At 35.7% G+C, this 13,581-nt stretch overlaps 2 protein-coding genes across 10 annotated transcripts in view; both read right to left on the bottom strand.

Annotated features, from left to right (window-relative positions):
* The window catches only part of HERC4 (HECT and RLD domain containing E3 ubiquitin protein ligase 4), a 142,569-nt gene extending 132,494 nt beyond the window's left edge, over positions 1-10,075 (bottom strand). For 4 of the 9 annotated variants that reach the window (XR_010381941.1, XM_031461207.2, XM_031461208.2 and 1 more), the window contains exons 1-2: positions 9,745-10,068; positions 7,633-7,937 (exon numbers count right to left, since the gene is read on the bottom strand). Coding sequence is in view for 6 of the 9 variants with exons in the window: in XM_031461207.2 (XP_031317067.1) it covers positions 7,633-7,858 (226 nt within the window). In the remaining 3 variants the exon portion in view is untranslated. Of the gene's footprint in view, positions 1-3,039; positions 3,173-3,277; positions 3,293-7,632; positions 7,938-9,744 lie in introns of those variants that run through there. The other 5 variants (XR_010381942.1, XR_010381943.1, XM_031461212.2 and 2 more) reach the window with 4 other exon arrangements.
* On the bottom strand, positions 9,070-12,278 carry LOC135321855 (uncharacterized). The gene is made up of 3 exons (XM_064488593.1): positions 10,788-12,278; positions 9,745-10,347; positions 9,070-9,307 (listed from the first exon to the last, which is right to left on the bottom strand). Exons 1-3 carry the CDS (start codon positions 10,856-10,858, stop codon positions 9,070-9,072), a joined length of 912 nt encoding a protein of 303 aa, XP_064344663.1. The 5' UTR covers positions 10,859-12,278.
* Between the last annotated feature and the right edge of the window lie 1,303 nt (positions 12,279-13,581).

Below are 13,581 nucleotides of genomic sequence, written 5' to 3'. Positions count from 1 at the left end.
TTAAATTCAAGCTTCCTAAATTGATTAACTCTACAATCTGACTTCAGTTTTACTTTCCTAACCTTCCTGTTCATTATTCTCAGACATTTCAGTCAGCTGGACCAGTATTCCCTTAATAGACCTCAGATCTGCCTACTGCTTTACTATAAAGCAGTCTTCATTTCTTCCTCCTTGAAATACAATAATACATCCTTCCAGCTCATACGCTATCTTCCCCATAGAAACTCACCTATAATCCACTCCACCCCAAAGGGTTCCATTATTCACCTCTATTCAGCACTCTGTTTATGCATCTTATAACACTTAGCACATTTTACATGCATTTCTATTTATTTACACACTTTTTTCTATATCTCTAAATAATACTGATCATATTATACTTGGCTGGTCAAATGAATATATTTTAGTTTATATTATATAATAGTTTATTTATATAATATATATATATTATATGTGTATATAAAATATATAAAATTTATATTTAAACTTTCATTTAGGTGTTCTTTTTCCTAAAGAAATAAACAGAAATGCAAATAAAGACTAAACTGATGTATATGTTCATGGCACCATTACTTACAACAAAAATCCGGAAATAAATTCCAAAAATAGGAGAACAGAAATTTTGGTACATTTAAACAATGAAATGTTAAATTATCATGAACAATATCCCTAAATAGTATTTTAAAACCAAGGGGAAATACTAAATGTATTCAATTACTACTGAAAAAGAGTTGAGAAACAAGAACATATTCCCAGTCCATAAACAAAAACATATATTGAGTATAGAAAAAGTGCCAAATGACAATAGTAATTATCTATGCATGATGGCATTATGGCTGATTTTTTACTTTCCTGTATTTCCTGATTTCTCTACCAAGAATATTTAATAAAACTATTAAAAACTAAAATGTGTTATTTCAGAACAGGACACCCAACAAAAAAATAAAATGAGACTAAACTTAGATATTAATAAAGAAATAATTAAGGTATTTTAAAGTAATGTGAAAAACACATTACTAAAAGATTATAGACTGTTTGCTTTATGGTCAAGAAAAGCTAAACTAAAATTCTGCCATGCCAGAACGGAAGAAAAAAAGAGTAATTCCAGGTAAATAAAATATTATGGTTTAAAGAGAACGACCAAAATTCAAGAGATTTCTCTTTTAACAAAATTAACCCCAATAATACAATTATACACAGCACAGATTTTTCTTGCATGTAAAGCAACTATAACAATTCATTAAGATATAAAAATAATTACTGCCTTTTAAATTCCATCAGCATGGGGAAAAAAAGTCCACAGAAGCTGAAAAGAGATAAACCTTGGGCTCTTTAATATGATTTTTTCATTAATTTTTCCCACTTTTCTATTTACTAACACAACCCTACTCCAAAGAAACCCTGTAACAATGGCTGAATATACTTCCTCTGTTAGTTTTATTATGTATCCTAAGTAACTGATATGCTTTATAGCCTAGGAAAACTAAGTATCTATGAAGTGAGACTTGCTGTATTTCTTCAAAGCAATTTTTAAAATATATGGGGCTTGTGAGAAATAAGCTTTAACAGCACTACATTAGTATGACATATTGGGGACATGGAACAGGAAGAATAGTCAGCCCTCCACATTCAGGAGTTCTGCATCCCAGCATTCAAACAACATGTGGATAGAAAATACAGTTGACCCTTGAACAACATGGGTTTGAACTGTGACGGTCCATTTATACACGTTTTTTTCAATAAACAGAACACCTGTATTTTCATTTTATGGATCTTTAAATTAACTAAGTGTGGTGAAAAGTTTGTGTTCAATTAGAGATCACAATATGTGGAGTCATAAAACTAGGGTTTTTCTATCCAACCTCTTCCAGCTTCCTGCCCTGAGGTGAGTCATTTTCCATTCCTTTGTTTTTAAGGCAAGACAGCAGTATAGGGATTTTCAACTGTGTAGGGGATCAGCGTCTCTAACCCCTGCATTGTTCAAGGGTCAACTGTATTTGGAAAAAAAAATTTCAGAAAGTTCCAAAAAGCAAAACTTGTATTTGCCATGTCAGCAACTATTTACATATCATTTACATTGTATTTATAACTATTTACATTGTATTAGGTATTGTAAGTAATCTAGAAATGATTAAAAATTAATGTAGATTATACACAAATACTGTCATTTTATATAAGGGACTTGAGCATCCATGGATTTTGGTATCCACCAATTCTCCATGGGTACCAAGAGACAACTACACACATACTAAGGAGATGATGGAAATTAGACCACCTAGACTATCATTTCCAACAAGAATCCTTAATAACTGCTCAAACTGAGAAACTGAAATCTTCCATACTCCTGTTCTTTCAAGGAAAATACATGGCTCACTTACAATCAGATAAAGACACTAACATACCAAACACAAAGAGAAAATCATTGGTTCCAAATCATTTAAAGAAGTCTCTATTTGTTAGATTGCTCAGATTAGGCACCTACTACTATTATTGTCTTCTCTGTGGGCTAATGGTTTTATAAAGCATTCACCAAACCAACACATCCTACATAGAAATACACAGTAGATTTGATACAACATAATTAATCCAAGTTCCAGTGTTAGCTACCAAATCAATTGTGCCTGGCAGTTACTATGGACCTTGGACAGTAGCACAGCATAGCATTAGACAACAAAGGAATGTAAGAATATGATATATTACAGAGGAAAGAGAAAAGACTGGGTGTTAACCATAGTTAAGTTTTGTTCGTTTGTTTAAATATTCTTCATACCATACAAAGTTATAATGAAGTACCAAAGTGGTACCACAATGCAAGCACCTTGATAAAATAATGATTCATTTCAATAGGCCATCAAACAGAATGGCAAAAAAACAATCTGTGCATTAGTATTTGATCTGCCTCAAATAGAAGATATTGCTGTAAATAATTCTAAACATAAGCACAGTTTAGTGAATAAGGTAGAAGACTGGTAGACTTAAATTTTCAGATTCAATTTATAGCTGTTCACCAGTCACCTGCTGTTTTGACAAGTTACTTACCAACTTGTGCTGCCATTTCTCCGTAAATTTATCCCCTAAGATGAGGATAATTCTTGCAAATTGTGTCACAAGCATTTTGAAAGGAACCATGAGTTATTGTGTAATGCTCTTGAAATTCCTCAGATGTAGGGTCCTACACAAAGTAAAGTATTATTATACATCTCTCTAACAGTAGTCATCTGTTTGCATTATGAATTTTTTTTCCCTACCCTCGACACTGAGAATCTTGGGCACTAACCTTTCTCAAAGTGTCCAAAGCAAGCCTCCACTCCTGACCCAAGTAACTATTTTTTCAAGTCTTCATATCATCCACATCTTTCTCTTCCTTAGAAGGTATTGTGAAAATTAGGAGTTATAAAACATAATGAACTTCTTTGATATTCTTTATGCTTTGGCTCAATAAGAAATACAAGGGATAATTTGGTAATTTTAATCCACTCTTATGTGAATAATTTTATTTCCCATATTTATATATTTATTTTCCTGTACTCTAAAATTTCAACTATATTGAGTTCATTTATAGATTTGTGTTTTATGAACAGAGAGAGCAGGTCAGAAAATGAAGAAGCAAGAAAGGCAAGCAAATCATTACTGCCATATGACCAAAATATTTTTACTGGAATGACCAACAGTAGAAATTACCATTTTGGGATACAGAAAACAGAATCAACGCTCATAATCTTCATATCTTCTGTAGAAGAGCTGAGCATAAGCTATAATAAATTCTATCATACCTCTCAAACTTTACTACTGGCTTTGCTAATCAAGTTAGTCTTCAGTTCTAGAATAAAATATATATTTTTGATTTTTCAGTTCATGTTGATACTCTCAACTGCCTTATATGGTTTCTAAAATGGCTTCTTTTTGAATTTATGCACAGGGAAGGGGCTGGGGAGGGATAATAAAATATGATGTCACCATTGTACAACCTTAATTATAAAACAGTAATTTTTAAGAGATTATTTTTTAAACCCTTAGAATTACATTAAAATAATGATGGAAACTAGTTTCCTCCTAGGTGAATAAACATTCCTCTGTCTTTTAAATATGGCAGGGGAAAAACTTTGTGGGATAAAGATAAAACCACAATATTTAGAGTGATCTCTTGATATTTGCTAGTCTGGTGATTGTTAGTCTCTTAATCTCTTTTAACTTCAGTTTCCTCATCTGAAAAAGGGGGACTATAACACCTGCCCTAGCTGACAAGTAAGACTGTTGTGAGGATTAAATGAGATATATAATCTATTTGAAAGAACTTTGTATACCATAAAAAGCTATTAAAACAGTAATGTTTAACAGGAGTGTAGGACGTTATTTGCAAATTATAAACAAAACAGTTTAATAATGTTTCTAACATGAAACAAATGGAAACAGATGTGTAAAACATATGTTTAGGACCATGGTCACCAAATTATACCTATGACTGGATACACAGTGAGTAAATGATTTTACTAAGACAATTCACTTCCTAAATGTTATCTTAAAATCTTCAGAAGTAAATTTGGAAGGAAGTGTAAGAATAAAACTAACAATTCATTTAGACAGTCTGGCCTAGCATTTTGAAGATTAAATATACTATTTACCTGTTAGCTATGAATTAAAGAAAAAACTGAGAGCCTTTAGATTTAAAAAAAAGTTCAAAAAAATCTTATGAAGGAGAAATACATACATGAAAGCGAAATAGATGTTCACTTCTTTGGAAAACAGAAAAAGCTAGTGATAGCCAGGGGTATACATATACAAGAGAACAAAGATGAACATAAACATTATCTGCACTCTTGGTATAATAAAGGAAATCAGTGAAACATTCTCATGTGGTTACTAAAATGTCCAGAATGGAAACTTCTCTCAATAGGCCACAGGTCAGAACTATTTAATACACTGTACGGCTGAGTCTTCTGATAGATGATCAGGACTCTGAAGAATAGCTTATCCTTAATGAATGAGGCCACCTCTCTCTCTTCTACTCCTTATAACAAAATATTTAGCATGTTTATAAAGCCAATCTCTGTAAGAAAACAACTCTTGGCCCTCTCCTTTCTGCTTGCTTTCTTTATGACAAAAGTTTAAAGCTCCGATGAAGTGAAATATGTTTATTATGTGGTCCTAAAATTCAATCAGACTCAGTTACCAGAAGATTTAAAAACCAATTAAAGAAGAATGAATCCTTATCTTTTAATTCATTCCTCAAACAAATTTAAAAAATGACTGGGGAAGGAGTACCTTTAAATCATTAAGGAATTACTCCAAACAAATAATTTTAGTTAAAACATTATTAAAATTTTCCACTCAATCACCTTAAATCAAACCTGAGGTTAAAAAGGTGAAGTCCCTATCAAAGCAACTACTTGCTTTTGAACTTTCACTTTCTCCTACCTCTGTAACCTAGGTACACTTCAATACATCACTAAACCCGACTTTAAGAAATAAAAAGTTTTTCTCAGGATGAAGATCCCTTCTGATAAAACTATTTCAGCTCCAGATGTATTTTCTGGCTATTTATGTGATCAGTGATTGGATTAAACTTAAGACTTCACTTTCTCCCAGAAATATTTAATTCTATCCCACAATGACATTTCCCATCATTTAAAATTCCTAGTCTTTAAATGCATACCATGTCATTTCAAATTTCAATTCTCTCCGGTTATTTCATTTATGTATGCCTTAATGCCCAACCCAGGCTCCCAATTTTTCAAAGACAAAGTTTATGTCTTTCATTTTTCTATTCCGTAAACTGTAACGTACTCTGGACAATAAGGCAATCCTAAAGAAGTATCAAAAGTTAGGTAAACCCACCCTCCCAACTTTAAATTGCCAAGTAATGCTTCCAGGATGAATTAACAGAGTGATATAAATGCCACAATGCAATAATCACAATGTCAACATGACCACAAAGAAGCCTTTCCTGGCTAGTTAAGTTTCTCAGAATCTCGCCTATAGAGTTAAAAGCTGTTCCAGGCACTATAATCATTATACTATTAGTGCACAGCATCTCCCACCCTTGTCCTAGACACAGAACAGGTTTTTAGTAACATTAAAAAAAATTTAAATCTTAGTAAATTTTAGTAACTATACTGGCGATTTCTATGTGCTAGCTTTGTACTTTCTATTTGCGCTGTAGCCTCTCAGATATTACTAAAGCAATATAGAGATATGTTCAGTTATTTCTGTGGGGCATGTTAAGTATAGGAATAGTTACAGCCCCAATACCATGAAAATCTCAACCTGAGGCAGCATTCCAAGCTAAGCAAAAAAGGTAAAGGATCCATCTGCCTCTGAAGCAATGATAATAAATATAACAGTAACTTACCATTCATGTCTAACATGATAACTTCAATGCCTAAGATTATGAAAATCTGCCAAGATTCCATAAATATTCTTTATGAGGTAGAATACAAGAAAGCCACGATTTACCTTGAGTTTTGCGATAATTAAACCTACTGTATTAAGTAAATATCACTACCATTCATCCAAAAAAGTTAAAATACAAATTAAGACAGAAGAAAAGAGATTAAAAGCCTAACAACAAAGAAAAGATGAAACCTATACAGTATTTACAAGCTAGAAAAGTGAAGTCTGACATGGTGGTGAGATGGTATGAAAAATGAGTAACATGCCTTAATTTAATACCTTAATATTTTATACCTACGTTAACCTTTCAGAAGTAGACTAACAATAGAAACCACTTAAATAATGATGTGGTAAAGAAAAATAACTGCCACAGAAAATACTTAAGTATCATCACTGTTAAAAGAAACTGTAAATTAGTACAGCTACAGTCTTATCTAAATTTACCATCTTAAGAATTAACTTTTAGTTGTAATTAAAAGCAAAATTTACATAACAGTTTTTCTAAGTGTGGTAAAATCAGATTTTAAAATATGTATATCCAGGAAAACAGAACATAAAATGTGACCAAATTCCTCAAAATTCTCATTACCCTACAAATGATTTTAAATTTGGCTTGTATGGCTACCACACAATCAGGACACCTCAGACACAAAACTTTAAATAGCCAGTGTTACTACTTGAAATTAGGAGACCAGGGGAATAAAAGATACTTCAAACTAAATAAAATCATGTATTTAAAATACAATAGGGAGAACACATGAAAAATTAAGATATATTTTAAGCAACTAAGTGTAAGCCAAAAGCTTTCATCTTAATTTTTTTCCCTTTCTGCTGTATGAAGAACAACACAGTAAATTATGCATTTAAAATCTGCCCAGGGTGGCTGAACAGCACTTATAAAAGAGGACCTACATACTGTATATTCTATACCTACATACTCAGTACCAAAGAAGATCTACACACTGCAGACTGGTTTTCTCTATTATTTTATATCACCATAATTATGTTCTGAAACCACAGCTTCAAACAATAAGGGAATAGCAGTAGTTAAAAAAAGAAACCACAAAATAATGAAGTACTTAGAAGCATGCAAATATAAAAGGTGTATTTAACTTCTAGTTTGCTTTTAAAAATTGATAAAATATATATATATATGAGTTTAAGACTAGAAAAACTGTTTGCTATTTCAAATTTAAATGATATAATTACTAGAAATAGAAAACAAAAACATGTTCAACTTACCTGGTTTCTTTCTGGATTTTTCATGACCTAGCTGTCCTAGATCATTACATCCACATGTGTACACTGTTCCATCATCCAGAACAAATACAGTATGTCTGAGTCCACATCCTACATCTCGGACCTTTTTATTTATAAAAAAGTCACTTTTTCTGGGCTCTAGTACAATTTCTTCATCAATTCCACCCAAACCTAGCTGTCCAAAAGATGCATTTCCCCAGCACAACATGTTTGTAATTCTTTTGGTCTTCCAGTTTCAACAAAAAACTCCTTTCTGAAACACTGGAAAGTTGGAGGTATCCCTATGTCTGAGAAGATAGAAAAAAAGTTAATATGACTTCAAAGGAAACATGAAGTATAACTGCTCTTTCAGGTGCTAGGCTACAATAATCACTATGTAATAAACATAAAATCTAGTTTGTAATAGGCTACCTAAGTTATCATTCAATTTCAAAAAAAAATCACTTGTGTATTTTAAAATATATCACATAGAAATGTTTAGAGAAAATACATCTCTTCACTATTCTCTGAAAAATTTAAAATATTAACTAGTTTTGACTCTGTTATGATAGACTAACTGAAATATTAAGTACCTTGAAGAAATTTTTCTTTTTGCTTTGAATAATTTCAATGGCAGCAAGAATAAGATATCTATCCATTGCCCCCCAAATCAGATATATACTCAGGGAAAAATTTAGCCAACAACATAAAACCTTGCAATCTCCCTCAAGTCACAATTAGACCTTCTAATACCTACCCCAACATCAACAGAAAATTGAAGTTCTTAACTGTACTACAAATAAAACCAATAATAAAAACTTTAAATATCCCACAACTTAAATGACTCTTCCAATTATTCATATTAATAGATTCCAGACAAAATTCTCATTCTCTAGTCAAGCTTTGATCTTAAGAATATCGCCTCCGAAGATCATATTTTACAAATCAAAATAGTAACACTCCAACCTTACTAATTTAATTTTAAAATGATTTAATTTTAAATATTTTAAATAATACTTAAAATAACTTAATTTTAAAATGTACATAACTATAATACAATAGTATGCAGTTTAAAGATCAAGATTCTCCCCAAAATTCAACATTTTCTATTTTGAGTGGTAACCGCGACTGAAAAGTATTTCCCCAGGGCAATCTGTATCTATCTATACCTCTGAGACAATTATTTGAAGATGGAAAAAATCTGCAAATAACTCCGGCACTGCCAATTTTTCAAGAATAGGAATGGGGGCTGGGACACTGATAGTTTGCTGGCGAAATCTGTAGAACTTTCCAGTACACTGACTAAGTATTTCTTCTAAAGACAAGGATAATAAAGAGTTCACTTCATCTAAACCTACACAGATTTTTAGACATATTGCATTATTAAATAACACACTTATAGGAAGTCAGTCTTATTCCCGGTGTAGTCACCAACATTCCTTACACAAAACCTGTTTCAAAACCGAACTTTTTTACGTGCAGGCTAGCAAACGCTGAAGCTATCTCATTCCATGACCCATCCATTAAGAAAAGTTTGATTTCATTCTTTTGGGGCATCAGAACTCGACAGTTCCCGAGAGTTCTGCATCGTCTCCCGTTTTTGTTTTTGGTTTTGTTTTCAAGGCGAGGATAGGAATAACACTCCCGATTCCAGAGCACGGGGTTTAACCAGCCTTTCCTTTAAAAAGTCAGAGGGGTATGGGAAAGGCGTCCTCTCGCCAGCAACAGGTAGGGGAATGAGAAGCAGTTTATTTCCATCATTCCCAGAACATCCACTCGGATCAGCCCGGGGGGCCGGGGGAGAGAAATCATCTGCACACACCCAACCTCGCGGGCCGATCAGTCAACCAGGGCAGCCGCCCGCCCGCAGCTGCCGCAGAGGCCAGCGGACGAGGCTCGGCCGCTCGCCGGCCCTCAGGCCCAGGGAGGCCCCTCCCCAGGGAGGTGCGACATTCCAGCCCCGGGGCCCCGACACTGCCCTCGTACCCCACCCCCCACCCCGAGGAAACGCTGAGAAAGCATCCTGGGCCAGGCCGGCCTGTATCCGCCCAGGCGGCCTGCCCCCCCTCCCTAACGCCGTCACACAACCCCGAACCCACCGGGGCAACGACTCACCCGGCCCCTCCAGGCAGGGGAAGCCCAGGCCGACGGGGGGCGGCGCTTCCCCGGAGAGCGAAGAAACGCGGCAGCTGAAGCAGGTCTCCAGCTCCCGGACCCTCCTCCTTCAGCCAGAGGAGGCGAAAACTAGAGCTCCTCCGGCGTCGGTGAAGCTGCTCCGCTGCTCCGCTCCTCGGCTCCTGTGAAACTTTACTGGGTTCCCGAGAGAAAAGCAGCCGCCACCGCTGTCCAGTCCAAAGACAGCCGTCAGCGACCCGGATGGAGCGGGAGGGGAAGGACAGGAGGCGAGCGAGGCAGAGAGCGCTAGGGGTGGGGAGATTTGGGGAGAGACTGGGGAGAAGGGAGAGGGGTAGGTGGTAACGCGGGGGAGGGGGAGGGGTCGGCCGGAAGTGAGCCTCAGAGCACGCGCGCGAGCCCGCCCACTTCCCGGCCCGCGCGCCTGCGCTGGAATCTTCCCAGGGCACATCAACCCGGGCGCCTGCGCACTGTGCTGCTTTGCGTTTCCTTAAGAGGAAAATGCGAAATACAGAAGTTGTAGTTTGCAAGACGAATGGAGGGGTTTGGTCTGTCTTGTAACAGCGTTTCAGCGTGCACAGGGACCTTTAAGTGAAGAAAATTTATTCGTTTTTGGCTTGTATTTTTGATCATTGGTTCCAGTCTCTCTTATTTTATTCTACTTCTCTCCAAGGAGAATTTGAAGTAACAGTCAAAACGTCATAAATATAGGTATTAAAGGCGGGTGAAATCTTTAATTTTATCCCTTAGCCTCAACTAATCAGAGGTTGCCAGATACATTCACGGCAATGACGGAGGCTACTGGCATTAAATGTCAAAACCACCAATTCAGGCTCCTGATGAAATGATGGCTGCCATCATTTTGTGCACTCTCCCTGGAAGAGAAACTTAAAAATGTAGGGGCTCCTTCATTGAGAGAAAATTAAGTAATGTGTATGGCTAGAGTGCCAGATTCACAAAAACCAAACGATTTCCTAGACCAGTCAAGGAGGAAAACTTCAAACAAGGCACTCCTGAAATTTTACCTTAGACTTTTCTTGTACCTTGACTTCAGAGTGAATGCTGAGGACCTAGAAAGAATTCCACAATGAGCCATGTTTCTTTATCTCAATGAAAAATATATCTCAGATTAAGAACTGTCTGTGCTAGAATATGTTTAAGAATGTGTGTGTTAGTTTCTTAGGGCTGCCATAACAATTTACCACAAATTGGGTGGCTTGGACCAATAGAACTTTATTGTCTCACAGTTACAGAGGCAAGAAGTCTGAAATCAAAGTGGCAATAGTTATTGGTTTCCTTCTGGGGCCTCAGACAGAGAATCTTTTCCTTACTTCTCTCCTAGCTTCTGGTGGTTGCTGACAATCCTTGGCATTCTTTGACTTACAGACATACCACTCTAATCCCCATCTCCATCTTACATGGTGTTCTTTCCTGTGTCTCTGTGTCCAAATTTTCCTCTTACATAAGGACACCAGTCATTGGATTAAGACCCACCCTAATCCATTGTGACCTCTTTTTAACTGGGTTGCATCTGCAAAGACCCTATTTCCAAATAAGGTCACATTCTCAGATACTGGAGGTTAGGTCTGGGCAACCCAATTCAACCTACATCCTTATTTCTGAATGTTACGGAAATAAGTGTAAAAATGACAAGATACTTAAACAAAGCAAGCATAATTTCAATATTGGAGTGGTGGTAATGCCCATGAAATATACTTTAGTCTTATTTTGATGGCTTCATTGCCCTTGTAGGACTTTAGTTGTCTTTTAACTTTAAGGACTTGATGTCTCAGAATATATCATTAAAGGGGAAGTTATGGGATTTGAGATCTTTAAGACAGGTACTTGATGCTACAACAAACACTAAAATGTGAATGTTAAGAAAATAAGAGTGTATTTTACCTTTTTAACATTCTGAGCGGGTGTTTCTAATCAGTGAAAACTTATTTCCGGGAACTTGGAGAGATGAGGGCATTAGGAGCTTCTTAAAGCTTTTGTCTGGGAGGTGCCACATATTACTTCTGCACATATAACAGAAGCAAGAACTATACACCTAGATACAAGGAAACTGGGAAACATAACCCCTGGGTTTCCAGGTAATATTTTATGCTGTGGAAGAGAGAGCATGAATTGTTCGGACACCTATCTCAGCCACATGGATATATCTCTCTCTAGAATATTTTAAAATATAGGTCTTACTTGTAGAAACTGAATTCTAGATGTTCCTTTTAACCATATAAATCTATGAAACTGTGATGCAAGATCTTAGAAAATAGCCAATGATTACCTTTAAGGTGAGACAAACATAGGATCAGGTTATTAGGATAATGTGAATTTGTTGTATAAAAGCAGCATGAGGTATTGATGATGATTATGATGTCCAAGGATGGTTTGTCTGGATTCAGAGCCTGAGCCTATAGCCACTTAGACCTCTGTCCTATCCTCCCAAAGACATCTACAGACATTTACTCATGCTCTGTTTTATAGAAAATTACTTCTCAGTCACAATTTCTATAAATGAGGGAAGTTAATAATCCATAGCTCACTGGGTTGTGAGGATTTGATAAGATAACATGTACAGGGCCTTGAACAAGGCCAGTGTTTTGTAAATGTTAGTTTTATTATAACTAATATTATCTCTCCTGAACTACAAGTAGAAAGAGAATATCTGGGTAAGTATTCCATATCACCAATCATGATATAATTTTAATTTACAATAAAAGTAAAATATGTTTTACCTATTGTGTTATTTTCATTTACAAAAAAACTAATGCTCAGACTGTACCACTAAAATAGGTTTTTATTCCGTCCCACTCTTCCTCTTGCTACCTCCCATCCAGCCATACTACTTGTACTGTACCCCACCTCATTTCCTTCATTTCAGTCTCTGCTCATGTCACCTCTCCAGTCTTCCCTGACCACCCTACCCAAAAAAAGTACCCCCTCACTCTCTATAATCTTATCCTGTTTATTTTCTTTCGTATCTATTATCACTACCTGATATTTATTGTATAATACATAAATGTACAATATTTATTATATTACATGTCATATATAGATACATTCAAAATAACCAATTACATACAATCTATAAATATATACATAGATATATAAATGTTTGTCTCTTTCACTAGAATGAAAACTCCATAAAGGCAGGGATTTTGTCTGTTTTGCCCAGTGCTCTATTCCCTAATACCTTGAACAGTCCTGCCTGGCCTACAGTATGTGCTCAAAAATTATTTATTGAATTAAATGATGGTGCTGGCAACAATGTAAATTATCACAACCTTCTTATAAACAAATTTGGCAATATGTTTCAAGAGTCAGTAAATTTCACTTAACAATAGTTCGTAATAATGGCAGTATTTATTGTAGGACATTCCACTAAACTACCTACATTATATCACTTCTGGACTCTGTTCTATGGAAATAAAAGGTGCATTCAACAAACCTTTATTGAGTACCTACTATGTGCCACTCTCCCAATTCTAGCAGGCAAGAGAGAGAAAAACAAAGAGGTAGGCAAATAAAAGTGTGAACAAGGATGTTTACTGCTATGTTATTTCTAATAGCAAAAATTTTAAACAACTTAAGTTCCAACAATGGGGAAATGGCACGTATGGCAAGGTGATCCTTTTACTGTTAACTTTGAAAGGACAGGATGGTACTGTCCAAAAGAGGTCATCACTTATTGCCACCAAATTGTGGACTCCACCTTGAGCTGACAACAGGAAAAGCCTCCTGTAGTCATTTTACACACTCCTGCTTTCCAAGGTTAGAGCCTTCAATCAAGCAGTTGCCTGCACATTTTTTTTCTTC

The sequence above is a fragment of the Camelus dromedarius genome, chromosome 8, assembly GCF_036321535.1.
Source record: "Camelus dromedarius isolate mCamDro1 chromosome 8, mCamDro1.pat, whole genome shotgun sequence".
Taxonomy (NCBI): domain Eukaryota; kingdom Metazoa; phylum Chordata; class Mammalia; order Artiodactyla; family Camelidae; genus Camelus; species Camelus dromedarius.
The sequence above is the reverse complement of the archived record's forward strand: the minus strand, read 5'-3'. Positions and strand labels throughout refer to the sequence as shown.

Bases quoted from the DNA above. Each gene is read 5' to 3' on its own strand.
- LOC135321855 (XM_064488593.1), bottom strand. From the start codon at position 10,858: ATGGCTCATTGTGGAATTCTTTCTAGGTCCTCAGCATTCACTCTGAAG. The intron at 10,348-10,787 runs GTAAAATTTCAG...CTTCACTTAAAG, and splicing joins AGGTACAAGAAAAGTCTAAG to GTCCCTGTGCACGCTGAAAC. The intron at 9,308-9,744 runs GTGAGTCGTTGC...GACTTTTTAAAG, and splicing joins CCCCTGCCTGGAGGGGCCGG to GAAAGGCTGGTTAAACCCCG.